At 37.5% G+C, this 27,797-nt stretch overlaps 1 protein-coding gene across 2 annotated transcripts; it reads right to left on the bottom strand.

Moving 5' to 3' along the window:
- Nucleotides 1-515: 515 nt before the first annotated feature.
- On the bottom strand, nucleotides 516-25,511 carry LOC122141925. 2 transcript variants are annotated; one of them, XM_042750754.1, is made up of 2 exons: nucleotides 25,281-25,511; nucleotides 516-1,441 (listed from the first exon to the last, which is right to left on the bottom strand). In XM_042750754.1, the coding sequence occupies exon 2, from the start codon at nucleotides 1,420-1,422 to the stop codon at nucleotides 586-588; it is 837 nt and encodes a 278-aa protein (XP_042606688.1). In that variant the 5' UTR covers nucleotides 1,423-1,441; nucleotides 25,281-25,511; the 3' UTR covers nucleotides 516-585. The 2 variants fall into 2 exon arrangements, with proteins under 2 accessions (XP_042606688.1, XP_042606687.1); XM_042750753.1 differs by lacking the exon at nucleotides 25,281-25,511 and adding an exon at nucleotides 16,809-17,949 and having other exon boundaries at nucleotides 517-1,441.
- Nucleotides 25,512-27,797: the final 2,286 nt, after the last annotated feature.

The raw sequence follows: 27,797 nt of genomic DNA, 5'->3' as shown, positions 1-27,797 counted from the left end.
GGGATTCTCAACTCTGGCCCACAAGGTCCACTTTCCAGATTAGCTCCAACCTTTATCAAACTCACCTGCCTGTAACTTTCTAGTGATCCTGAAGTCCTTGATTAGCTTGTTCAGGTATCTTTGATTAGGGTTGGAGCTAAACTCTGCAGGAAAGTGGACCTTGTGGACCAGAGTTGAGAACCCCAGGGCTACACTACACTGGTCCATATTAAACTAAATCTGGACTAACCAAAATACTCCAACTTGGGGTGCATTTCCCAAAGCACTGACCCAACTAACTAATACCCAACAATGACCAAAAGTTCTATCCTTTCTAACGATTCAGCATTTCCTGAAACCATTGTTCAAATTAACCTTCACAATCAACATTGCAAATGTGTGCGGTTGTAATAGTTCTCCATCTGTGGTTTAAAGCATATTTTGTTGTTAATTTCTCCACTGATGTATCATACTATGGTTGTTAAGCAGGGAGTTACATAGTTGTATGGGAAACGCATCCCTGTTTTGTTTTTGTTTTTTTCGTACTGGTCTAAGCTGATTTTTTAATCATAGTAGCGCTACAATCATTCAAAAAAATTCCAGAACTTACCTGTATCTGAAAGGTGCCACAGCAGCCATGTTGACCTTTGGTAACTGTTTGGTTTTGAGCATCTCAACACTAGAGGTTTCCTGTTTTGGGACTGCAGTAGTCTCGGGGGGTGGCTTCTGTGGGACCTCGGGACTGAGGTCATCTGGAGTGCACATCTCCTCATCTGAAAAACTACTGGAGGCACTGTTCTGCAGGGACACTCTCTCTCGACGGACTCTGAGGAGACCCGTATCTACGGTAGTGGCCGCTGGACCAGGCCTCAAGTTTTTGTTACTAAATCTGAATGAAGGGATTCCTGTCTTGCTTTGACTGCTTCCAGAAGCAGCGCTCTCCTCGTGGCATTTGAGTTTTTCTGAGATCAAACTGTTATCGTTGTCCATTCGTCCCATCTGGGAATGAAAGATTCCACTCTGGAAGTTCTTGTTGCCATTGGACCGAAGGTCAAGCAAACTCTCTGTCCTGGACCCATCCATAGTACCCCTCAAAAGTGGGGACTCTTTCCGTCGAACTTGTGGACTGCTGTGGGCTGATCTAGAGTCTTGGGTCTGTATTTGAGAAGTAGTGGAAGCTCGTTGACTAGGAGGACTGCCTCTTAGTAGCAGATGCTGGTTTCTGAGGGTGGTGTCCCTTAGCACGTCTCTGGAGGAGACAGCTGTAGGGCTGCCACTACAGGAGGTTCTGTTGCTAACGGGGACATGTGTGGATGGTCTTGGAAGGCCACTGCTGGTGCTCTTGGGCTCAGGTTTTGGGGAGGGGAGTCTGGTCCTATGCAGAGGGATGCCGGAGCCCGGCTGGGCTCGTGGAAGACTCTTCACATTCACTCCCCCACTCATGGCTGCACCAAGTCAGAAGCTGAAAAAAAGGGAAACAAACATCATGAGAACCAGTGATTGTTGATAAATTGCATGCAACACTTTGCATGAAACACAATTTCAAGCTCAGTGAAAACTTCAGCAATATAAATGATACTAATAAGGACAATTATACATGTAAGACACAGGAATGTACAGCATTGGATGTCCAATGTATTATGCACTTTCGGGATCCATATTGGAGTTACAATGGTTTGAAGAACCATTTCAACCACATTTGCAGCTCTATACATGCAGTTCAACAATATGACCACCTTTCAAAGAAGATTCAAATTGTAAGCATTTTATGAATATGTGTTGCAATTGAACAATCTGATAGGGTGAGGTTTTGGGATGAGCAGTTATTTTTCTGTCATATATGCTAAAGAGGTGAAAAATCTTTACATTTCCTGAATAAACTGTTAAACTCTTGGACAAACCAAGGCTTTAATAGCCTACAGGGTTTCTCTACAGGGGGTTCACAAACTTTTAGCGGCTCATGATGGAACCGCAGGGGGTTCTCGACATTCCTGAGTAACAGAAATGCCAATACTGAAGTGAAGTGAATGTGCAAGGCACTGCTCAAAGTAGGTGGAAACTACTACAGCGCAAACTGTCTTTTGGCGTTAAAATAGTACTGTCAGATTTACTAAAGAAGAGCAGTGACGAATTAGCGCTGAAAAGGCATGGACAGCTATTTTTGTGCCTGACCTTACTGAATATGCATTTGTAGGAGTTTCCCTTTCAGACGCAAAATTTATGGGAGGAGACTACTCAAATGAATCACGCAATGAGATTTACTAACGTTTGCGACTTGGAACCCTCAACTAGGAGTCACGCAATACCAGGTCTATCAAAACTTCATGCAACCCTTCATTTTTTGGCCTCCGGTTCTTTTCAACATACTGTGGTTTCTTTATTTCTTAATTCTTTATTTGCGACTGTGCTAATTTGCACTACACTTGGTATATTGCATTGGTCGATATGTAAATGAGATGTTGCGTCTGTGTTCTTTATTGTGTGCGTTGTTAGTAAATTACCCGCAGAAATCCACACCCATCGGCACTGTTTTGGAATTGCACTAATATGCCCTGTTTACTAAAACTGCCCCTAAATGTCCTAAATGCCCTAGGAGGGTGCATAAAATGTTTATTTTGTTATTCTTAATATTAAAATCTGTGAAAAATATTGATATTTCATAAAGATCCTAGGAACCACTGGCCAAAGAGTGTCAAAGAAAGAGAAATGAAGTCTGTATAGAAGCTCAGAGTGACTACTCTAAACGGTACTTACAAACACATTGTAAATTCCCACCTGTTGAATTTGAACATAAATGGCATGGACTGTTCAACCAAATCTGGGAAAATCTACTCAAGAGCTTCTCTAAGCAAAATCCTGCCAAGGGGAAGGATTTGGCACGAGTGGTTAAGAGTCTTGTGAAAGAATACAGGAGAAAGGGCAGTCGTTATTTGAAATACTTGCTTTAGAATCAAAACGAGTGATTATATCAATCTCATTTTGTTAAGCCAACAAAACTCTTCCTAAATACTGTAAAGCTCCATCTGGTCACCAAAATAAATCTACTAGCAACAGCAATGCAGAGATTCACTGTGGTTCAGTCAAAGACCTTTAAACCCCTGCCAGTTCAGTTAGTCTGGCAGATATATCTGCAATTTAGTGCCCAAATGTCCTAAAGGCTTTCATCCCAGCCCACAGACTGGCCAAGATGGCCAAAACCCATTCGGTTTACTAATAGTCCCATGGTAACTATTGACCCCCAAATGTACAGGCAAAACTCAATCCATCAAAATCAGGGCCCTGCAAACAACAGGCAGTAATGCTTTCTGGCAAATCAGAATCAGAGCGAGTGTTACAACTCAGAGCCTGTGGGAGACCCCACGAGTGGAGGTGGGATGCAAGCCGAGACGACTGTGGCCTGAATTCAAGCCACAAACCAATCTCACATTGAAGAGAGAACGTAATACAATAGCCCTGCTTTAAAAGCTTTACACATTTTAAATTGTTAAACATTAGACTAGGGTATGTTCAGTTTTCCCTCAGAGATCTGATAGCACCATGGCAAAATCAAACAAGAGAACAACTTCACCTACAGGGAGGCAGTAAATATTTCTTCTCGCTTAATTTTCTTTTCTTCATCTCTTTTTTTAATGCTTGCAAAATTTAGTTGTGCAGTATTTAGCCACACAACTAACCAATCACAGTTGTCTAATCAACCAACATAAAAGAGCAGGAATTGGGCTCATTTTAAACAGTTGCGGAGGTTCTTTACTCCCGTGGGTTACAGGTTTGAAATATTGCATAAATTACATTTGACAGCTTGTATTGAAACATTTTGCATTCTACCTATGATAAAAGTTAGATGATGTAGTAGATGTTATGTTTTGTGAAGGATGGCCACTAGGAAGCTTTGTGTTTTTGATTAATCTGCATAATAGTGACTGTAAAATATATATTGAGTTTTGATATATATTGGAAACCAAAACCTTTTTTTTTTTTTTCACAATTTTGTTATGTTGTCAAAGGCATCTCTCCCTATGGTATACAGAAATGGAGTTTAATAAAATAAGCATTAAAATATTCACTGGAAACGGAAAAGTGTGACAACTAGCCACAGCCCTAGGCTCCACTATTTCTACAAATAGACTATCAAGAGCAGAGAATGTCTGATAAAACACAGCAAAATTTCATTACAGCCTTATCCAAATCCTGCTGTAATGTTATTAGGGTTGCTTTCACCCACAGTCCTGTCACAGCAGGGTAAGATCCATCCACATAAAGAGCAATAGGAAAGATTTCACAAATACACTGACACATAAGAATAAGGCCATTGTTCAAACATTCTAATCCAATAAATAAAAACTAGGATAAGCAGTTCATCTCATCATATGTTTCTTAGAAAACCATGTAAGAGGTTTCAATTACCATAATAAGCAATACAACTCAAATACTGTACATGTCTCTAAAATATTTAGTGTATCATTTAGTTGTTCAGCTGTACAGTAAATAATTTGCTTAAAATGATTTTAAGAGACAACATGAACTAATATTCCCCAATAAACTTAAGCAGACTGATACAAATAAAGAAAAAGTTAACATTAGGTCTATCAACTCAAGCCAGCATTATGTCCAATATTAAGTGACACATATTACAGAAACATGTAACCTTCACCTAATGATTTTTACAAACAAATCATAATTAAAATGCAAAGTGGATCACCAAAACAACTGGACAGAGTTGGAACAGAAACGATATAATAAATTCTCATCTTTACCTGATCACCTGACTTTGGCCCACAGCAAACTAACCCGATGTCCTTAATGTTTCTTGAGCTTCTGCTAGAGTAAAGAACTGAGACAGTGTGTCTACCATGTGAGTTCTACAGTCACATGATGCTCAAAACTCAGACTAAGAAGTTTGTTTTCACCGATTAAAGCATTAACAGATTGGCCTTTGAAAGCAGCTACTGGTTTTCATAGTGTTATATAACCAAATAAAGACAGAGTTTCCAGAAAACTCTAACAAAATTTCACCATGGTATTCAAAGATATGGCCAAAATAGTTGCTACAATTAATGTTTTTCAAATAGTGTTAGAATCTCTCAAAATCCTTCTTCCATTTTGTTACATACTGTACATTTTTTTAAATAATATAATTAACTTATAATTTTTTTATTTTATTTAAAAAAAAAAACCTTGCTATGTGTACTGTGTTAGGCTAACTGAGACTTGTCATAGCACTTGCATATTGCTCTTTTGTTGATTTTGATTGCTTCCATTTTCCTCATTTGTAAGTCGCTTTGGATAAAAGCATCTGCTAAATGACTAAATGTAAATGTAATTATAATATAATTTACTTATAATTATAATACACTAATAATTATACAATAAGTAAATATCAAGTGTGTTTAACAATTAAAATATAACCCAATTAACTGCATGATGTGCAGATTATTTAATCAAATTAAGTCAACTGAAATGACTTTGAATGTGACATGGGTGTTGGTGCCAGACGGGCTGGTCTGAGTGTTTCAGAAACTGCTGATCTAGGATTTTCACGCGCAGCCATCTCTAGGGTTTACAGAGAATGCTCCAAAAAAAGAGAAAATATCCAGTGAGCGACAATTCTGTGGGTGAAAATGCATTTTGGTTCCAGAGGTCAGAGGAGAGCTGATAGAAAGGCAACAGTAATGCAAATAACCACTCATTACAACTGAGGTATGCAGAAGAGCATCTCTTAACAAACAACGCTGAAGCAGATGACCTACAGCAGCAGAAGACAACGGGTGACACTCCTGTCAGCTAAGAACAGGAAACTGAGGCTACAATTCACGCAGGCTCACCAAAATTAAATAGAAGATTAGATGAATAGAATACAAGATCAGATGAGTCTTGATTTCTGCTTCAACATTCAGATGATAGGGTCAAACAAAATGAAAGGAAGGATCCATCCGGCCTTGCATCAGCCTTGGTTCAGGTTGGTGGTGGTGCTAGGATTCACCCACCCATTTTGCTATTTCCATGAATTACCAGTTCCATGAAAGGCCTGTATCAGTTCCTCTAAAAGCAGCAGTTGAACTGTAAATACCTATTATCACAGAGAAGAGCTGCAGTTTAATTGCCACCAAGAAGCATCATTTATTTGGGCCTTCATACGCCTGTGTCTTCAAACTCTATATTAGTCCAACCCTCAGCAGCACTGTGTTGGAAAGGAAAACAAGATATTGCTACTTCGCCTGAATGACTTTCTTACTGTGACAAGCCACAAACAGTCCAAAATAGATAAAGTGATGGGATGGAGATCCTTTTATGTGCACGGCATCTCTGGCTCTTGACCTTGTAATAAATCTCGGTCTCTCAAGTCAGTCCGGTATCTCTGAAGGAAAGGTTATCCAATCTAAGACAGACATTACAGAAACACTGTTGCGGGTCAGATCAGAGGCTAATGTGGAGTGAGTGTCTGTCTCTATTTGTCTATTTTCATGTTATATAATATTTCAATTCAGATCGAGGAAGTATGAGCCACATAGCTCGTAATTGACCGGCAGACGGACACTGAGCCCATCCATATCCATCCTTTTCTTTGTTTTTTAATAATCCTATAAATGTCAGGGGAGGTCTGGGGCTCTTCAGATGCCCTATTAATAATCATTAGGAGTCCAGCGGCAGCAGATGGGACCCCGCTCTGGTGTGTATGCCAAGGAAATTTCCATTCAGAAGAAAGTCAGTCAGACACAAGCCTAAACACAAGGTATGACACCGAGACCACCAACCTACACATACTCAACACCTAGAATATACAGCACGTTTATTAGCAAGAAAACAATTGTAAAAGTGAAAATCACAGGATATTTTTTTCCCCAGGTAAAACTTTAATCTATTTTTAAAATGTAATCTCTATTTAACTTAATACACAGTTTTATTGTGATAATAACTAAAGTATTTGGGCAGAGGTTATAGGTACCATGCATGTATATAATGGTATTATATATATATATATATATATATATATATATATATATATATATATATATATATATATATATATATTAGTGCTTTCAAACGATTAATTGCGATTAATCGCGTTCAAAATAATAGTTTTTGTTTACTTGTGTGTGTGTTGTGTATATTTATTATGTATATATAAATACAAGGGTTGGGACGATAGATGATGCCCTCTTCCGTCGCCAATGGCTGACAGACATCACAATGTTGAGCCGGCATCATGATCTCACCCCCCTCCCCCACCGCATCCCAACTCCGTGTTCGGAAAGGAAATTAAGTGTACTACGGAACCCCTAAAGGAAATAAATAGCCTATGAGATGGGAGGATTTATATCATTGGTTAATTATACTGTATATAAATTGTGGTCATCAGGGAGCCGCTACTAATATGCAGGGCATTGAAACAGCTTTTGAATGCGCACTTTGATTTTATTCTCATCTCACTTTCAAGATTTGTGATCACACGGACTCTATACTACGGAGCGGCAGTACTTACCACACATTTTACAAGATTAGATATTTGTCAGTGGTGCAGTATCTACAAATCATTCGCCATCGTCCTCAGTCATCTCTCTTTACTCGGTGTATGTGGTAAGTGAACTTTCATGGACTGTAAAGTAATGTTAGCAAGTGGCTGACCATGTCCCTTTAGTGGCTCCGTAGCACCCCCAACCCCATCCCCGATGTCATCCTCCATCACAATGTTTCACTGTAGACATCATCCGATGCTAATTTGGTAGACATCGGCCAACCCTAATAAATACACAAACGTTAAGTATAATATAAGAAAAAAAAACCATATAAAAACCTTAATATATTTATATTCATATAATTTATATTACATATAAACGTGTATGTATATATATATATATATATATATACACAGAGCTGGGTAGTAACGGATTACATGTAATCTGGATTACGTAATCAGATTCCAAATCTCAAGTACTTGTAATTAGAGTAAACTACTTTTTAAAATACTCGTAATCAGACTACAGTTACTTTTTTATGGATTACATGATTACATATTATTTACACAATGGTAATAAGTTGTTCAAAATTAATTGATTCTCCTAAATTTCCTTTTTTAACGTTTATATTTTTTCCTATTAAACCTGCCACTTACATACGTTCGTGATTCTTCAAGTTTTCCAGCGGAGAGGGAGAGGGGTGTCAGAATCGCACTCAGAAGAAATCAACAACAAGATAACGGAAAATGGAGGGGAACGCAGCCTTTAATCACTGGATGTACTGACATCATTTAATTTTTAAAGAAAGACACGGGAAAATGTCACTGTTCAGTGTAAGATCTGCCTACCACGGATTAATTTGCTGTCCACGGAAATCTTTGACCTAGCAAAGTTATTGCTGGGAATTTCATGTTCTTTAATATATTTTTTGTAATGTTGATTTTTCTTAATTGTTACTACCTTATGCACTTCAAGGCCCCGTCCACACGGAGACGCATTTCGCTGTATATGCATACATTTTGTATAGTATAGGTGTTTCGTCCACACGGATCTGGTGTTTTGGGAGAGTGAAACCGATATTTTTTAAACCGGGTCCCAGAGTGGATAAATTTGAAAATGCCGCCTTTGCGTTTTCATGTGGACAGCAAATCCGTATATTTTCTGAAACGATGACGTCATCAGCCCACTGCTACGTCACGTAAGAGCAACAAAAACATGAACAAACACTGAACAATTGTTTTTTTATTAATTAACATTAACACAAATGAATAAATGTATTGTTCCATGTTCGTTTTTATACCGAGCGCAAGGTTTATCCGCATAGTCCATGTCTTCTCCGTTCTTAGTGTGTCTCTGTGACAGAATTTCAGTGCCACATGCTGGTCTGGCATGTGTACTACATCGTTTTGTGTCTTTTCCTCATTAGTACTATGCACTTAAAATGTTTTGAGATGGATAGAAATGTCATTGCTGTGTGAATTTAGTCTTTTTTCAGAATTTATGTTTGCAATGTAGCTATTGTTTGATGTTTTTCATTGATACAGTCATATACACTTCTAGTGTTTTTTTTATTTTTTATTTAATATTTGACCTAGCAGGGATATTGCTTTTAATTTCATGTTTTTCAATATTGTTTTTTGTAATGTAGCTGTTTTTCTAAATTTACTTAATTCTAAGTAAATATGCTTTAAAATCATAAGATCTGATTTTGTTTTATTCAGTGTTACTAGCAAACACTTACAGCAAGGTACATTAGTGTTAGTATTTTTTTAAGTATTAACTTTCCATACATTGCACTTGAAAAAGAAGCTATTGTGGCTCTTGTTGGTGAATTAAATATATTTTTTGGAATATATATATATTTTTTATCTGTCAAAATAGCACAAGATTAGGGCTAATTCATTATATGTGATATCAAATAAGGGTTAGCACAAATGTAATCTAAATGTAATCCAAAAGTAATCAGATTACGTTACCAAAAATGTGTAATCTAAGAGATTATATTACTGACTACAAATTTTGTCATGTAATCTGTAATCAGTAACTGATTACAATTCATAAGTAATCTACCCAGCTCTGTATATATGTATATGTATATGTATATATATATATATATGTATATGTATATAGCATAATACAGCAAGTCAAACATATTTGACAACTGGGTGTGAGGTTATATATATATATATATTTATATTTATAGATAGATAGATAGATAGATATATAGCATAATACAGCAAGTCAAACATATTTGACAACTGGGTGTGAGGTGTCCCCCTCAAAAAAAAAAAAAATCGCATTCGACGTTATCCAGGTAAAGAAAAAAAAAAAAAAAAAAAAAAACCCTAACACCAGGCCCTTGGAATCGTCCTAACCTTTCCCACTCTTACGGCGCCCCTGGTGGTAGCAAATATTTATGTTTTATTTTTCTTTTCTTTTATATAAGATGGTAGCTAATATAGGTTTTCTTATTCATTTATTTTATGTATGTACACGTTTTTTTTATCGTACTTGTTGAATTTTAAGATAATGACATTAGCTAATTGTATATTTTTGTTATATTTTATATGTGATAGTAGCTAATATATTCATTTTATGTTTGTTTTACACATAATGTTAGCTAATATGTATCCTTTATTTTTGTTTAATATATGGTAGCTAATATTATGTTTTTATTTCATTTTATATACAATGGTAGCTAATATGCATGTTTTATTTTTGTGTTATTTGTATTATTGTAGTTAATATATATTTTTCTTTTTGTTTTGGTAGCTAATATGCATGTTTTGTTGTTGCATGTTTTAAATGTCCATGATGACAGCTAATAGGCATTTTGTCTTTCTTTTATTTTATGTATGGCTAATGTTGCATTTTTATGTGTGACATAAGCTAATATGTATGTTTTATTTTTGGTTTTGGTAGTTCATGTTATATTTTTGTTTTACTTTATACATGATGGTAGCTAATGTGTTTTGTTTTTGTTTTTAATGTATGATGTTAGCAAATATGTGCATTTTATTTTTGATTTATTTAAAGTATGGTGGTAGCTAATATGTGAATTTTATTTATATGTATGATGGTAGCTAATGTGTGTGTTTTAATTTTGTTTTATTTTATGATGGCAGCTATGTGTTTGACTTGTTGTATCATGCTAGCTAATATGTATGTCTTATTTTTGTTTTATTTTATGATGGCAGCTATATTTTATCATGTTAGTTAAAATGTACGCATGTACACCACAGAGACCATCAAACTATACTGTTTAGACTAGTCTTACAACTTGTCTCACAAGTCATCTAATTTTTTTTCTTTAACACAGAACTTTTTCAAGACAATTGCATAACATGCAGACTGGTCAAATCTGAGTAAAGCAAAAGACTGATTACCCTTTGAATAACTGTTAGATGGTCAGACACAGTCTTAACATAGTAACTAACTTTATTCAACCGGCCTTAGGAATAGAGACCTGGTTTATTAGCAAGCAAAGATGCTCATAAAGGTGAAAAGCACAGGATGTTTCACATGGTGTTTATCTCGGGCTGAGCTGACCATCACACCTGATGTCAACCTCCTTATCACAAGTCAACACATGGACTGATTGGACTGTTGACATGGAGGCAAACAACATTCAAGGCTGACATGCCTGCTAAACCTAACAGCAGACCCTCATCTACTCTCAGAGAACACATGAGAAAGTGCATCTGCAATCTGCTCCCTTTTGTCTTCCCTGCACTGATTACAAAAGGAGATATGGACAGCTTTTTAGCTCAGTTTGAATCTGTGTAAAGTCTGCCACCTACTGCTTGGCATGAGAAGTTGCACAGAACAATGAATCCAAACATGACACTTTCATTTAATGTCAGTATGTTCCCTAAAATACAATATGAGTGTGACCACCAAACAGTGAGTCTTCAGCACTTATCTGCAAGTGCTGTGAGTCCACAAACCCTGTTATCAAATGTAATTTGCATTTCAAGTAGGTCCTTGTTCCCTCTGGATGGCATAAAAACAACACAGAATTAGTTAGTTAGGTGGTTATTTGTGGTTGATATAATAAAAATTCAGAAAGTAGATGTGATGTATTATTGTGATGTACTCTTACAAAAAATGACCATGGCAACAATAATTTCCACCAGAAAACCATAGCCTACTTGATGCAGTTATTGTCACAGTAAAACAGTAATCAGATTTAATTGAATTTAAAATTTAATTTAATGTCAAATTTAATTTAAGTATTATGGTGACTAATATTTATGTTTTGTTTTATTTTATGTATTATGGTAGCTAATATTTATGTTCTGTGTACGATGGTAGCTTATATATGTTTTTTTTATGCATTATGGTAGATAAAGTTTTTTTTATGTTAAGTAGCTAAAGCTCTATTTTTGTTGTATTTTTTGTATGATTTTAGCTATTAAGTATGTTTTATTTCATTTGATGCATGATGTTAGCTTATGTGTATGTTTTATTTTTATTTTATGTTTGACAGTAGCTTATATCCATGTTTTATTTCATTTCTGTTTCATGTATGATGGTAGCTAATATGTGACCTTGGACCACAAAAAACAGTCATAAGGGCTAGTTTTGTGAAATTGAGATTTTTACATCATTTGAAAGCATTTATTTGGGGTAATTTGTTAGAATAGGACAATATTTGGCCGAGATACAACTATTTGAAAATCTGGAATCTGAATCTGGAGCAAAAAAATAAATAAAATAAAAAAAAAAATAAATAAATAAATATTGAGAAAATCGCCTTTAAAGTTGTCCAAATGAAATTCTTAGCAATGCATATTACTAATCAAAAATTAAGTTTTGATCTATTCACGGTAGGAAATTTACAAAATATCTTCATGGAACATGATCTTTACTTAATATCCTAATGATTTTTGGCATAAAACAAAAATCTATAATCTTGACCCATACAATGTAATTTTGGCTATTGCCACAAATATACCCGTGCGAATTAAGACTGGTTTTGTGGTCCAGAGTCACATATATATGTTTTATTTTATTTTTGCTAATTTTGTGTGTTATGATAGCTAATATGTATGCTTTTTGAATGAAGGAAGATAGTATATATGTTTTTTAATTTTATTTTTGTTTTATTTTATGTATTATGGTAGCTAATGTGTATATTTTGCTTTTGTTTAATTTGACTATTTTTTTCTTAATTTTTTTATCTAATATCTGTGTTTTGTTTTATTTTATGTATTATGGTAGCTACTAAGCATGTTTTATTTTTATTTTATTTCATGTATGATGGTGTCAAGATTATGGACCTGTTTTGTTGTGTTTTCCCTCCCCATGTGGTCCGTGACCCAGTTTCTTCCTTGTTTGATTGTGTTCATGTGATTCAGGTGTGTCTTGTCAATTGTCCTCATTACCCCACGTATTAAGTCCCAGTCTGTGCGTTCTTTCTTTGTCAGGTCTTGCATTGTGATGTACGTGTGTCTTCTCCCATTCCTGGTTTGGATTGCCCCTTGTGTTGATTCATTAAAGACGTCTCCCGATCTAAAAAGAAGTTTAATTGCGTGTTCCCCTCTGTTTGTTTTCTGTGGTTTGTACAGTGTGTCCCCCCGCCCCATTTTCCCCATGGATCCCTTTGACCCTTTATCCCATCCTGAATACCTCCTCCTCCAGCTGGAGCAGGGGGAAAGATCGCTCGGTGCCATACCAGAATGTTCCTAGCCATTGCTCCGCTTACCAGCTACCCACTCTGCACGTTCTATGACAGAAGCCTGAACCATGCGTGCAGCGTGCCGTTGTCCAAAGATGGCCCTCGAGCAGATTTCACCTTTATGGAGTGGATACTGGCGAGAAATGGATCTCCGTTTACTGTCTGTCCTGATGATGATCTCGCCAGTTCCACTCCTGACACAGAGCCCAGCCCACCATCACCCCGCTGCGCAGAGCTTAAGCCTGAGCCCACCGATAACAGAGTGCCCACCGTGACCGACAAGCCATCGCCGCAAGGAGCGACAGAGCTGAGGATCACCGCAGATCTGGAGCTGCTGATGACATCAGTCCAGGTGCGAGAGCCGGCTACAACTCTTCCCACGAGGGAGAATGCAGTGGACAGCGAGAGTGCGGCGAGGAGCTCCCCTTGCACGATGACTGAGGGTGAGCTTAATGTGGATCTGGGACTGCTAGACTCATAAGAAGAGGTTTTGGATTTATTTGCTGACCTGCCCCCTCTCCTCCCTCCTTCGTCAGAGCTCTCTGTCAGTCCTGCCTCCACATCTAGCCGAGAGAGGGCTGTTATTCCCATGTCTGGTGATTCACTCCCAAGCCCTATGATGACAGCAGCTATCTCCTTCATCTCAGCCCAAAAGAGGAGAATGAATAGAAAAAGACTGTTGGCTCAAGCCCCTGACCAGAGTTGAGAGATGGCTCGAGCCCCTGACCAGAGTCAAGAGATGGCTCTAGCCCCTGACCAGAGTCGAGAGAGGACTTCAGTTCCTGAGTTCAGCCCAGAGAGGGCTTCTTTTCCCGAGTACATCCCAGAGAGGGCTCCTGTTCCCACGTCCACCACAAAGAGGGCAGCGGTTTCCGCGTCCGGCCCAGGGTGGGCCTCAGATCCCAAGTCTGGTCCAGAGAGGGCTCCTGTTTCCATGTCCAGCCCAGAGAATAAATGAATGTATAAATGAATAAGGCATTTATATAGCACTTTTATTGTGTATTGCTGTACACCGAAAGTGCTTTACAATCATATGAGGGGGTCTCTCCTCAACCACCACCAGTGTGCAGCATCCACCTGGATGATGCAAAGGCAGCCACAGTTCAACGGTGCCAGTACACTCACCACACTCCAGCTACAGGTGGAGAGGAGACAGAGGGCTGCAGTTCCCACATATGGCCCAGGGAGGGCCATAGATCCTGAGTCTAACCCAAAGAGGGCTCCTTTTTCCTTGTCCAGCCCAGGGAGGCCTCCTGTTTCCACGTCTAGCCCAGAGATGGCTTTTATCCACGAGTCCAACACAGAGAGGGCTTCCGTTCCCAAGTTTGGCCCAGGGAGGGCTTCTGCTCCTGTTTACAACCCTGAGAGCCCAGAGGCTCAGAAATGATCACCCACCCTCCCACTCCAGCCTCCTCCACTGCTGTTGTCTGGCAGCCCCTCTGCTCACCCTCAGCCCACCATCTGTTCGATGCGAGCACCGCGGTTCTACCAGTCTCCATTGTCGCCGTGGCTGGAGAATCCCTTGCCTCCAGCCTCTGAGTCCCAGACTCCGCCTCGGCCCATCGGCCCAGAAGCTTCACCATGGCTCCTAGCTCTTTCCTTTCAGCCATGGCCCGGCAGTCCACTGGCTCCACCAGGCTCCCTCGTCCCTCAGGCTCTGTCAGGCTCCTCCTTCCCTTCAGCACCTCCTCGGTCCTCTGTCACTCCATCAGCAAAATGTCAGGATTATGGACCTGTTTTGGTGTGTTTTCCTCTTCCCATGTGCTCTGTGACCCAGTTTCTTCCTTGTTTGATTGTGTTCATGTGATTCAGGTGTGTCTTGTCAACTGTCCTCATTACCCAATGTATTTAAGTGTCTGTACGTTCTGTCTTTGTTGGGTCTTATATTGTGATGTATGTGTATTTTTCCATTCCTGGTTTGGATTGCCCCTTGTGTGGATTAATTAAAGACTGTTTATTCTAATCTACATCTCTGTCGTTTACTCCGACACAGTGCGTGACAGATGGTAGCTATGTATGTTTTGTTTTATGCATTTGTCTTAAATTTGCCATTAAATTGGTCTTAATTTGCTCAAATAAGATATGTTAATTAAAAAATTAACATATTCTAAAACAAATTAGTTGCTCATTAGTCAGCTGGCACATTAAAAGCTTTTATCTTTTATTGTGTCTAAAAAATTTCTAAATGTTCCTCCTATTTACTTAAAACCACATATTATTTGACCAGTTAGATAAAGTATGAGTAACACAGCAGACAATGAGCGGGTTAATCACAAACCAGTGTGTTTTCACTTGTTGAGTGACAGTGTGACTCATGAAGGCAAACACAATGGTCACCCGGTCAGAGGTCCTTCTCCCTTAAACTCAATTAACTTCAGTTCAGCACATCTGAAGAGACTCAGAATGAGCTCTGACCGCCTCCACTGCTCACCATTGTCATTACACACTCAGTGTGTGTGGGAAGTGTGTGTAATGATAAAAGGTTAAAAAGTGTTTCCCGCATGTCCTCATCAGCTGGTCTGAAGCTCTTCTGCCACATCAGAGCAGCATCTGACCCTGTCATTCACCAATTATCATCACTCCATATTTGATATTGCCACAATGTCAAATGCTTAATACAAACAGCATGTGTGACAGCATTTTAATTTAAAATGGATGGATACAAATATTTATTCTTCAAACAATTAATGGCTCATAACAAACAGATGTCGCTGTATAGCATCTCACTGTCAGGATATTAGTATGTAATTGGAAATGTTTGCACTCAATCTGTCACTTTTCCCTTCTGTGAAGAATTTGAACATTAAATCGAATCATAATAAAATACCTGAATAATATAATATAATATAATATAATATAATATAATATAATATAATATAATATAATAATATTTGCTGATTTCAAAAAAGACTGTGTCCAATCAAAATCTACAGTGTTTTGGCAAAATTGGGTAGAAATTACACAGTCAAAGTAGCCAAATGTAAAGCTGTTTGAACAGGTAGCTTGACATGCCCTCATCTTCAAAAAATCTGAACAAAATTACTGAAGGCAAAAGAAAATACGACCCACAGATCACATTAACACATTTAGATGTGGATAAACATGGTTTGTGACGACCATTCTATGGATTATTTGGATGCTGTGACCATGAAACCATTCAAATTCAAAAAGACATTTATAAACCAAATCCTCAAACTATAAAGACAAGCCTGTTGAGTTATTCAAAAGAAATCATCGGAATCTGAACACATCAAACAACCAAACTAAGCCTCAAATAAGTGTGCACTAAGCTACAAAGTCACTCATCACACCGCAAAGCGCAAAAGCCACATAAAAGAGTAGAATTAGTCAGATTCTCATGTAATTTTTTGATAAGTAACTCAAGTAGTTAAGTAGCCCTGAGGCAAAAAAAAGCACTTGCGAAGCACTGAAACAGCTGTGGATATTATGCCACAGTCAAGTAAGAGTACAGATGCTGTAAAACACATCCACTGCTATCACAGACCCATCAGGTATCACTGCAATGAAAAACCACACTATCGCCTGATGTGCATTTTTTAAACATTCACTCTTTCCTAAGAGAGTCCCCTTACTTGAGAAACTGTCATCATCTTCCCACACCACAGTAGCAATCACTCTCACACATTCACTAACTAAAATTACTGTAAATTACATGTCAGTGCAAAATCTCTTACCTTACAGCTTCACTGTACAGTGCGTTTCTTCGTAATGTCGTTGAGAAGCGCGGGCTACGGATCCGTGTGCAATCCTAAGAAACAATAGGATGTGTTTTTTCCTGGATTACACTTGCATCCTTTGGCGTGCTTGCCCAATGAAACACAAAGTCCACTTGGAGGAAACAGGAAGTTTTCTCGCAGGGCAGCAAAGCCCTCGGCCAATCAACAGTTCCCAGTTCTGTTAATGCGAGGAAGTCTTACTCATTCACAAAAGTTATTGAAAGCTGACCTAACTCTTCTGATATATGACACACAATGACAATCTCAAAAGAGAGTTCAAAAACCCAATAGCATCCAGTTAAACCAAACTAAAGTGAAGCAGAATGAAAGCATGGCTCTCTGGGAGTAAACACACTCTCTGCAGTCCTCAAACTCACTGTCCTGTCACACATACCAGGTCACTAACAAGTGCCACACTGACTCATCCATAGCCCTGACTCAGAATGACATGCTCATTACACCGCCAAACACAGCCGACTGATGAAAAACTACATCCACTTCTGGCACAAAGCGCTTCCTGTTTGGAATCCGAGCATCTCTGCTGCTTCTCTGCTACAGAGACTCTGCCTGAGGGTTGTATCTTGCCATCTCTCTCTCTCTCTCGATCACGTCACACCCCTCCTGCCGCAGTCCGCCTGCAGTCCGGATCCTCCCCCTCTCCCTTATCACTCCCTTTTTTGCTTTCTCTCTCCTCTCTATCTGCCAGTAAATGGACCCATTGGCTGGGTTCCTGCTTGGCGTGAAATATTAGCTCTCTCCTACAGCAGTAGCTACCTGGGCCATTAAGAGGATGAAGCTAACGGACATGAAGAACAAATTTGGGATGCGGTTGAAAGACTCTGATAAAGACTCCTGATGCTGCAAATACGAATGTGTACGTGGGGGGCTATAAAAGCAGTGGCAGAATGTTAAGGTTGTAAATAATCCAGGCTTAGTCTATCCGTGGGTTTTGAGGTTAAACACTACTGTTTGGCTTTGACATCACTTTTATGTTATAAATATAGCTGTGCACACTTTCTGAGTAGCTGACATTAAATACTTTTGGGAAACTGACATGCTTTAGACCTTAGTCAGGGTGGTGCCATATTTAGAGGCTGTGAGGGAAAGACATGCATTCAATGGACTGTACTGTTGTTTATAAACAAGCCAGTCATTCAACCAAAAGAATATTCTTACAAACAACTTCTAGCAGACAAAAACTCCCTAAAACAGTATTAAAAATTGTGAGTTGTGGAATGTGATCTAGGAACTTTATACAGTCCCTTACAGCCTCAATTTCGTCCGCATAAATCTGCATAGAACTGATAAAATGTAAACTTGTACCATGAATTCATACATGTAAAATTTAATTTAAAAAGGCCTATTCACATCAAGAACGATAACTATATCGATAACTAACTGTATCTGCTTCCAAACCAGTCCAAGGTACAATAATGTTTTGTTTATTATAAGCACACAGCGAAATTATGTCACCTGCCACTTTAAATGCTCTTTTAAAAGTGATTCAGATGATATTGTTTCTCTGTATCATTATCGCTATAGTTGTTTGAACTCTGCTATTCTTTCAAATTTAGAATGATTTTTGAAACTATAAATGTATGGTTATAATTATCACTGTCAATTTGCATTATTGACACACTGTTTTCCTAATTATTGTTGTTCAGTTGCTTTGACACAATCTTTTTTGTTTAAAGCGCTATATAAATAAAGTTTACTTGACTTGATTTGGTGTGAAGGGGCCTTAAGGGGCGTTCTCGCAGAACGTGTTCTACATTCCGCTGAGTAGCCTAACTTCTCTCTGTTGTTTTTCTATGTGGACATGGACAGAGGCATAACAATTAAAAAATGCAGTGCTTAAGGTAAAAGTAGTTTAACTTTTAAAAAACACAACTCAAGAAAGACCTTGCGCTTTTTCCCAATTTCAGTGTTCATGTCTAACATTTCTCAAAGCAAAAACTGCAAATGGCTCCTTGAATATTTGTAATCGTAATATTTGTACTTGTAATTCATTTTTCATACCACAACATCATTTAAAGCTTGCTCTACACAGTAGGGCTACCCTCAACTAATGATTTTTCTAGTCGACTAGTAGTCGTTCATTTTAAGCATTAGTTGACTAATCGCACACTTAAACCATTTAATTCATAATGCACAGCCTAATAAGTGCACAAGCGCATGCATAAAGCTTGCCACAGCACACAGAATTATTATGAATGTGTCAGGGAAAAACAAGGAGGCTGCATTAACATTTTAATAATTTATTAGTAAACTAGTGCTTTCTTTATTTTCGGCTTAAGAGATGAACTCAGGGACACTGACTTGTCCTATCTAGATATATTTTTTCATGTCTGTAAGGCAAATATACCCGGAGACTGAGACGGCAGAAAGCGCGTCCTGTTTGCTTTCATTATTTTAGCAGAAGCTTAATGTTTTGTTGTTATTGTGAGGGCACGCAAATAAACGTAGAGTCTTTACATATTCGAAAGATGTATTACTCTTATCTGTATGACCAAATATGAAGGAGTATTTTAAGAGCCATTAATAGTCTGACCATCATGGACTGCGTGACTTTGATTTTATTTATTTATTTATTTATTTTCTGCGACTAATACAGTTGACCAAGCTTCTTCTCATCGACTAATGGTTAGTCGACTATTAGAGGTCAGCCCTACTACACAGTATGATTTTTTTAATCCTTTAAGATAATGCAATGACACATTTGTGATACGTCATTAACTTGATAAACGTGACTAAACGAAAGCTTTCAAGCAAATAAGAAATGAATGAAGAGCAATGTTTTTCGTAGGCTTGAGGTATAAATAAATTAATTCATTTTGTTTGTCATCTAGCCTACATTTTATAGCCTGACATTTGTTCATGGCCATGAACAGTAATGTAATTGTTAGCATAGCACAGAGAACATATTAAGCTGTAGCTCTCAGAATCAAAATCCTCCTACAATCTGCAGGATTTAATATACAACATCTTCATCTTGTGAGTACACTGAGCAACATATTGTATCTTAGCTTTGACACTGGTCTAAAAAATAGGGAAGAATTAGCCTCCAGGGTGCAGAGCGAACAACCAACAGCCTCTTAATCTTGACATACTTAAAATATCCACTTCAGTCACTGTAATTCTGCATCAGAATCAAGTAAAATGTGCTGAAATAAGAGCAGCCTTTTTTAAGTGGGGAATAACAGTAATTTAGGCCCGTTTGATGGGGACAGAGTGTAAAATCCAGGCAATGCTAACTAGCTGTTAGCGACAGAGGGGATGTTTTAATGAGGACCGCAGGAGGGCTTTGTAGAGACACAGCTGTGCTTGTAAATGGGCATCTTCTTCGTTTCATTGAGATATGAGCTAAATAGGGTGCAGGAAACACTAATTAAAACAGTGGGTGATGAAGGTTTACAGAGAAATGGGCAGTCATTTCTAGCTGTGAGACTTGGATACTTTATCAACATACTTACAGGCTAAAGGTTAGAAAAATACAAAATCAAACAGTGCTTAATAACAATGTGGGAATTGGCCTGCTTAGATTACAGGGGTTAGCAGAGTGCACTGTAAAAAAAAAAAAGTGCTGTTTTTAAGATAACAATTTCAACCAAATGTGATATTTAAAGGAACAGTACATACAAAAAGAAATACTGCTAACAATGGATATTGACACTTTTTTGACATTTTCATGGTATTTTTGTCCATATCAGGTTTATTGAAAAAAACATTTTTGCAAAATCCTATTAAGCTGTTTCTTGCATGTTTTGCAATACTGTCAAAGTGAAACATCTAGTGAGTGGAACTAAAAGTGCATTTGGTTTTGTCCGAATCAGATGAATGTGAATCTGGCAACGTTTGTTGAATGTATTGCAGCTCTACAAGGTTGTCTTTATTGTCAAAGTCCCTTTAAGGCAAGTCATGTCACTTGGCTCCTATCTCTTTGAATGGAGAATCAACAAATTCTCCAAAACTGTTTGCAAAGCTTACGATTACATTTCATATTTGAAATCACCAATGAGATCTGATAACAACTGTCTCATAAATGTTGTTTATTTTGCTCAAAAAGCGTTTTAAAAAAGCTTATTTCTCAGGCTAGTTCAGCCAGTGCGCATGCACAGTCCTAGCCGCACATCTCAGAGCGCCGACTGTTTCTATAGCAACCGGGACTTCTAACGGCAGCTGCAGTGACACGCTGAATATACTGATTAGCTATTGGCTTTTTTGCTCAGAAGGCGGGGTTTCGTTCGATAGAGTGGCCATATTGAGCATTGCATTATTCCACATTCAAAACTATACGAGTGACACCTCTTGGGTTTTCTATAGTCTTTGTGTTCCAAAATAACATACAAATTACACTTAACCCTACTCTAAACCTAACCAAAATTGTTAACAAAAGCAAAACTGATATATAAATGCATTTGCTGAAGACATTGTGCCATTTTAACTTGTTTACACATCTTTGAGCTCTTTTATCGTGACTTGTGTTTTACGGGATTCATACCAGAGCACTTCATTTTACAAGGGCAATGCTGTACCAGGTGTGCTACCAAGCAAGTGTACTACTAAGAAAAGCCACAAATATGAAGCTGGTTATGTGATGCAAACATCAAAATGTATGTTTACAAATCATGCACTTTGATAAAAGTGTGCAAAAGCTGTGCATGGAATTGTGTGAAAATAAGTATTTATTAACTGATAATCTGTGAACAGGATTAAAGGTTGTGTTTTACTGCCACTACAATTCATTTCAGCTTGAAACTGCAGTGAATTATATGAACTGAAATGTTTTTGGAGTATGCAAAAATGTAGGTAGAGGCACATTTTTCCCAAAGAGCCTGTACGAAAATAACTTATTTTGGGTTTAATATACAGTAATAAAGAAAACATTGGGGTTTCAAAAAACATAAAGGTGATTAAAATATTTTGGGTGAACTATTCCTTCAAAGAAACCCCACAAAAGTCCACAAAATGCTGAGATTAACTATATTCATTAAGATTACTCAAGTATTCCATGCAGCCATGTCATAAAAGCCATATGGGTAGGTGACGCATGGCAACATGATGCTATCTGTGGTTGTCAGTCATTTATAGTCTAAACAATATTGTGTTCACCCGAAAAAGTAATTTTAACCCATGAAGAATGTTTTAATAATGTATTATTAATGTATTAATATTTCTCAAAAAAAAAAAAAAAACTAAGATAATAGATTAAAAACACAATGAAGTGACAATTGGCCGAGATTAATTTTAGATCATAAACACATCACATATCTATTTAGCTAGTCGTGCACAAACACCTACAGGAAAATAACTGCATAATTGTAGTTTACGATTTCCTCATTGTTGGAGAGGGTGATTCACTTGACAATGTTGAGTCAGACAGATATGAGTAATATTATTCTATAATCTATCGATCTATAAATAAGTGAGATACTGACAGATTCCTTTGTTTTGAACAGATTGTGAAGGTCACTGACTGAATCCCTAGGGATCTAACAATAGACGCTGCGCTCACTCTTGGATCATTTTACGGGCAATATCACCGGAGACCAATTTATCCCAGAAAGTGCTTAGGTGACTCAGCAGCTGAGTAACCGATCCTAATAAAATGGATCAAATTGACCGAATGGCTGTTTGACGATGACCAAACTGTTTGGTCATCAGAATATAAAATGCATCAGCAGAACATGCTTAAGATACACAACAGGGGAGCTGCCACCACATGCTGTACATCTATCTAAATGAACAAACATATACAGATACACACTTGTAGTCTGCATGGAGCAAAGAAAAGCCAGTAAACAACATCTATCTCGCAGACAGCTGTCTGACTGTAATTTACGGTGGCATTCCTGGGAGTCAGAGAGAGAATAACATGTCTTGTGCAAAAAACAGGACAGCTAACATACATTAGATATACAGAGAAATGTAACATGATATGCTCAAACAGCATTTAAATAGAGCAGAAATTATAAAATAACACAATAAAGACCTTTGTTTTGGTCTCTCTGTTGCCCCCTACATGACAATAGTGGAATTGTACACCCTGAGATGATTTTAAAATGATATCAGATAAAGAAAATGAAGAAATAATAATAATAATAATAATAATAATAATAATAATAATAATAATAATAATAATAAAAATAATAAAAAGTCTCCTCAAATTAATAAAATAAATATATTTTGGGATAATCTGAACTTCTGTTCGATGAACATAAATACATATTTCTAAGCCATTAATTTAGGGTTGTAAACAAGACTAAAACAAGTTGATTTAAACAAATAATGTTTTATTAAAATTTCACTTCTGTTTATGTGTCAGATAACTAGCTAGCAATAGTGGAAGTTGACATGCTAAATATAATTTAATTTGGATAGGAAAAACAGTTTTGGAGTTCCTCCTGTCATTAGCAACAATGTGATTTTTAACAGCAGAATGGAAAAAATTAGTTCTTCAGATCATATTTTATGTAAAATGTTAATATGTTATGCTTGGGGAATCTTATCAAGCAGGAAAAACTACAAATGGCTCTCTAATCTTTGGTGGTAAACATTTTGCACATCACAAGTTTTCAGATAAGACATAGCCAAACATGCCTTATCTTCAATTTCAAAAGAGGCGATCCATTAAAGAGACACAAAGCTGATCAAAAGCAATGGCAGTGACTAATCATCTCACCACATGGCATGAAGCTCTTACAAATCTGGCACCTCCTGACATGATGTGGCATCAGTGTTGAATCCAAAATGAATGTCATACAATGAATACGTCACAGCGCACAGCACGAGAACACAAGATGATTGATGAAAATCAGCACTCACACTCATTTAAAATGCTAAACTGACAGCAATAAAGCCTACTGCTCAAGTATTATGCACATTTAAACAGAGAAATGGTGAAAGTTCAGTCTTAAGAACATTTCTCCTTGTGGGACAAGCATCCTCTCGCATTGCATCAACTGAAACTCATCCATGATACATTATTGTGTAATACGGCACTATTGGATCCGTTTCTTCATGACATTGAAGGTATTTTCATGCACACTGTGAAAAGTTTCAACGTGCAGTCATATTTCTAGCTGAGCTGACTCTTAATGCTATCTAATCTAAACAACACGATTGCAATTCTGACATTGCTTTTATACAGTATGACAAAATATTGAGTAACGTACATTTTAGTCACAGTATTGCCAATTGTGTATGCTCCAAATAAGAAATCTATTCCAAACAAAGCCACTGCTGACTCGCACGCGCTGTTCATACCTGAATGAATTTGTTTTTGAACGAATCAGTTGGGTCTATGATTCAAAAGACTCACTCATGTCACTTGCTAAATCACCAAGTTTTTGAACCATTCTGTTTGGTTAATGATTCAAATGACTCACTCATAGCTATCGCTTGATAAGTTCTTAAATGAATAATTTTTTGAACTAATCCGTTGAGTAAATGACTCAAATGACTCATGAAGACAGTCGCTTGTCGACACCTACTGGCGTAACATTGTAATCCTCAGAAATAATTACTGAACCGTTGTCAGAAACACCTAAACACAGATGTGAAAACAGTGAATTAAAAAAAACAGTGAAACAGTTCAGCTGTTGGACTATTATATGAGCACTCGACCAATCAAACTGGAGAACCATAAGTATTGTATAATGTGGTGTTATATAAATAATTCACCCAAAAAATTTATATTCTGTCATCATTTACATAATTTTACCCCATTTTATTACAACCAATAAAATTTTCATCTGCAGAACATCTGAAGAATGTTGGTAAAAAAAACTATTTGGCTACCATTGATTTCTCAAAATATCTTCTTTTATATAAGAGAAAAAAAAGTCATGTTTGAGTGCATTTTTAGTTATTTCAGGGTGAACTATTGCTTAAAGGAATCATGTCCAGTAAATCATGCTTATAATTATTATAAATATCATCTTCTTCAGTGAAAAGTGATGTGACATACAACCAAGCATCCAAACCCAAAACAAAAATCTCAGCTCTCCACCTTTTAGCGCAGTGGGCGGCCTTTTAACACAGTAGTGAACACACACACACACACCATGAACACACACCCGGAGCAGTGGGCAGCCATTTATGCAGAGAAATAATAATAATAAAAAAAATCTGCTATGTACTGTACCTACAAATCAACCTTGTTGGTCCACACACAGCACATATATAACCATGACAATCATCAGTGGATAAAAGTGTGCAATAAAGAAAAAACAGTAGCTGACTGATTTCAGATCAAGCTAAAAAGGCTGTAAGGAAATATAGGATGATATATGGATGACTGTATGACTGTAACAGTTCAGAAGGTATCGATGTATTGATAAATATTAATACAGTTCAAGCATGCTACCAAACCGCAAATTAATCAGTCTATGCAGATTTGAGAGTTGTAAATAATAAGGAACTACTCACATCATGAACGCTGTCCGTTCACTGCAGAGCTGTGTGTGTTTCCACTCTCCTCTGAAGTGTGTGTGAGTGTGTGTGGAAGCAGCAGCTCTTCAAATGAAGGACGTGCTCACAATAACACATATGCACACACTGAAATATCTGTTGCGTAGCACCAGAAGGCTCTTAGGCACAAAGACGAGGCCTATAGAGTGGCTTCTCCACAGATTACACACATTCCCATATGACAGTGTGCAGAGCAATGGGTGGGACGCTGTGTGTGTGTTGGGGGTAAAGTCGGCTGAAGCCAAACTACTTGTAGCCCCCAGGCACGCTTTATGCCAGCACTTTTAGGGGAAGCCCGGCAGACGCCACCACAATGGTGAGCCTGTGCCAGTGTCACGCCGGGCCTTTGTAAGGGGCCCCCGCTTCGTTTTACAGCCCGCTAATGATGCCGTGAACACGGCCATCTGTGTGCAGGGGGCCTTTTCTGAGCACACACAAATGAGCAGATAACAAGAGAGTCAGACAGATTAAGGAAGCAGTACAAAGCAAAGTTGGTTTGAGATGATTATACGGTTCTTTGTCGTGCCCTTTTAATTGTTTTCGCAGTATTATGCAAATGACATGCAAATAAGGCAAGGATTGACTGAAGGAAATGAAATGATATTTTTGTCATAAGAGGATTTCACACAAACACTGACTCATATTTGAAAGTGTAATTCAAATCAATTGAATGATTCAGACATTTTTTCACAAAGCCTTCCTTACGACGCAAATCTCCTACCATATGCCACATTTACGCACAATTATCATCAACAGGGATTAAAAATGTAAATTCTGTCATCATTTACTCACCCTCAAGTGAAAGAAGATATTTTGAAGAATGTTGTTGGTAACAAACAGTCGCCGGTAGCCATTGACTTCCATAGTATTTATTATAATTATTATTATTTTCTATACTATGGAAGTCATTTGAGACCAGAAACGCCTTTTGTTTTGTTACCAACATTTTTCAAAATATCTTCTTTTAAGATTTGAAGTATACTACAAGTGCTCGATCAATAGGCCTACAGCCAAGCACACTTCTTTTTCATAAATGTGTATTAGGGTGCATCCAAAATTGCATACTTGTATTTTTTAAATAAGTAATTACACTTTATGAGCGCAAAAAGACTATGTTGTCTATAGTATTAATGTTGAGTAGTATGAATGTAATTTGAAAGTACTATATTCACCATCTTGTCATTCTCACATGACCTAATCCTCTCCCGTGGCCTCATGGGATAGTAAAGTGTTCATCATATGCACACTTCAGAATCTACTTGCTTTCTTTGCCTATTTTTATGAGTACTGTGAATTCAGGCATACTTCTTTTGTCACATCTTTTTTGCTTACTGTATAGTAGGGAAATATGCCATTTTGGATGCATCCTTAGACTTTTTGAAGTTTGTTTGATGGAAGAAAAAAAATCATGTTTGACACGTCATGCTTTCAGGGAGTTAAGATCCAACTGCATAATTGGAACATATCCAGGAAAACAGTAAAAACTGGAAAAAGCTATTTGAATCACAAACTCTTACAAGCTTGATATAATCTCAAAATTATTAATTTGATGCCAGAAGATGGCGACAGCGAGCCTTATAAACATGAATGAGCGGAATCAAGACAACATCTTTCACCAACAGTAGTTTAGATGTGATGTATAACTAAGATGTAAAATTTGTAATCTAATGTGACTTTTATTTAATCTCCAGGTCACAGTCATCAGATTTTGCATAACAAATGACCTCTAATCTACATAAATCCATTTTCCTATCGATTTCTTGTACAAATACACAATGAGGAAAGAGAAATTATGAAATCAGGACCCTGACAGCATTCACTTCAGGTTCAGGAGCAGATGTGGGAGCCAGCCGTTATGTCTGATCTTCAGTTTATGACATGAAACCATATGGGCCAAATTTTCACCACATATTTTGTCCATTAGGCCTATAACTGAAGGGAATTATGGATTTGTGTGTGTGTGTGTGTGTGTGTGTGTGTGTGTGTGTGTGTGTGTGTGTGTGTGTGTGTGTGTGTGTGTGTGTGTGTGTGTGTGTGTGTGTGTGGTTAACATTTGGTTTAAAAACAGATGTTTCTTGCTAAAATAATGCAAATAGCCAATATATTTGATTTTCTGATAGGAACACCTATGTTCAAAATACCCATACTTAATATAAGACAATGCCTTTACTAGGTGTCTGTTGCAAACTACAGTGTATGTTTTAATAAATGACTGCTCTGAATTTCCTTTTTGTTGTAGCCTTGAACATTTCAGCCAAATGAACTTTCAGTTATTATCTAAAACTGCACATTGCTTTCACTGGAGCTACATGTAATAGCCCCTTCAAAAACCGTCGCGCTCACAAAGGTAGATCATTCTGACACTGTAATTACCCTGGTACAGGAAGAGATGCTCTGACAACAGCAGTGCCTAATGTTAAATTTCACCCGAAGAGGAACAGTACATTGCCCACATGCTCGTGGCATTTCCAGACC

This window comes from Cyprinus carpio, chromosome B23 (genome assembly GCF_018340385.1).
Source record: "Cyprinus carpio isolate SPL01 chromosome B23, ASM1834038v1, whole genome shotgun sequence".
In the NCBI taxonomy this organism is placed as follows: Eukaryota; Metazoa; Chordata; class Actinopteri; order Cypriniformes; family Cyprinidae; genus Cyprinus; species Cyprinus carpio.
Note: the sequence above shows the minus strand (reverse complement) of the source record. Positions and strands in the feature narration are given on the sequence as shown.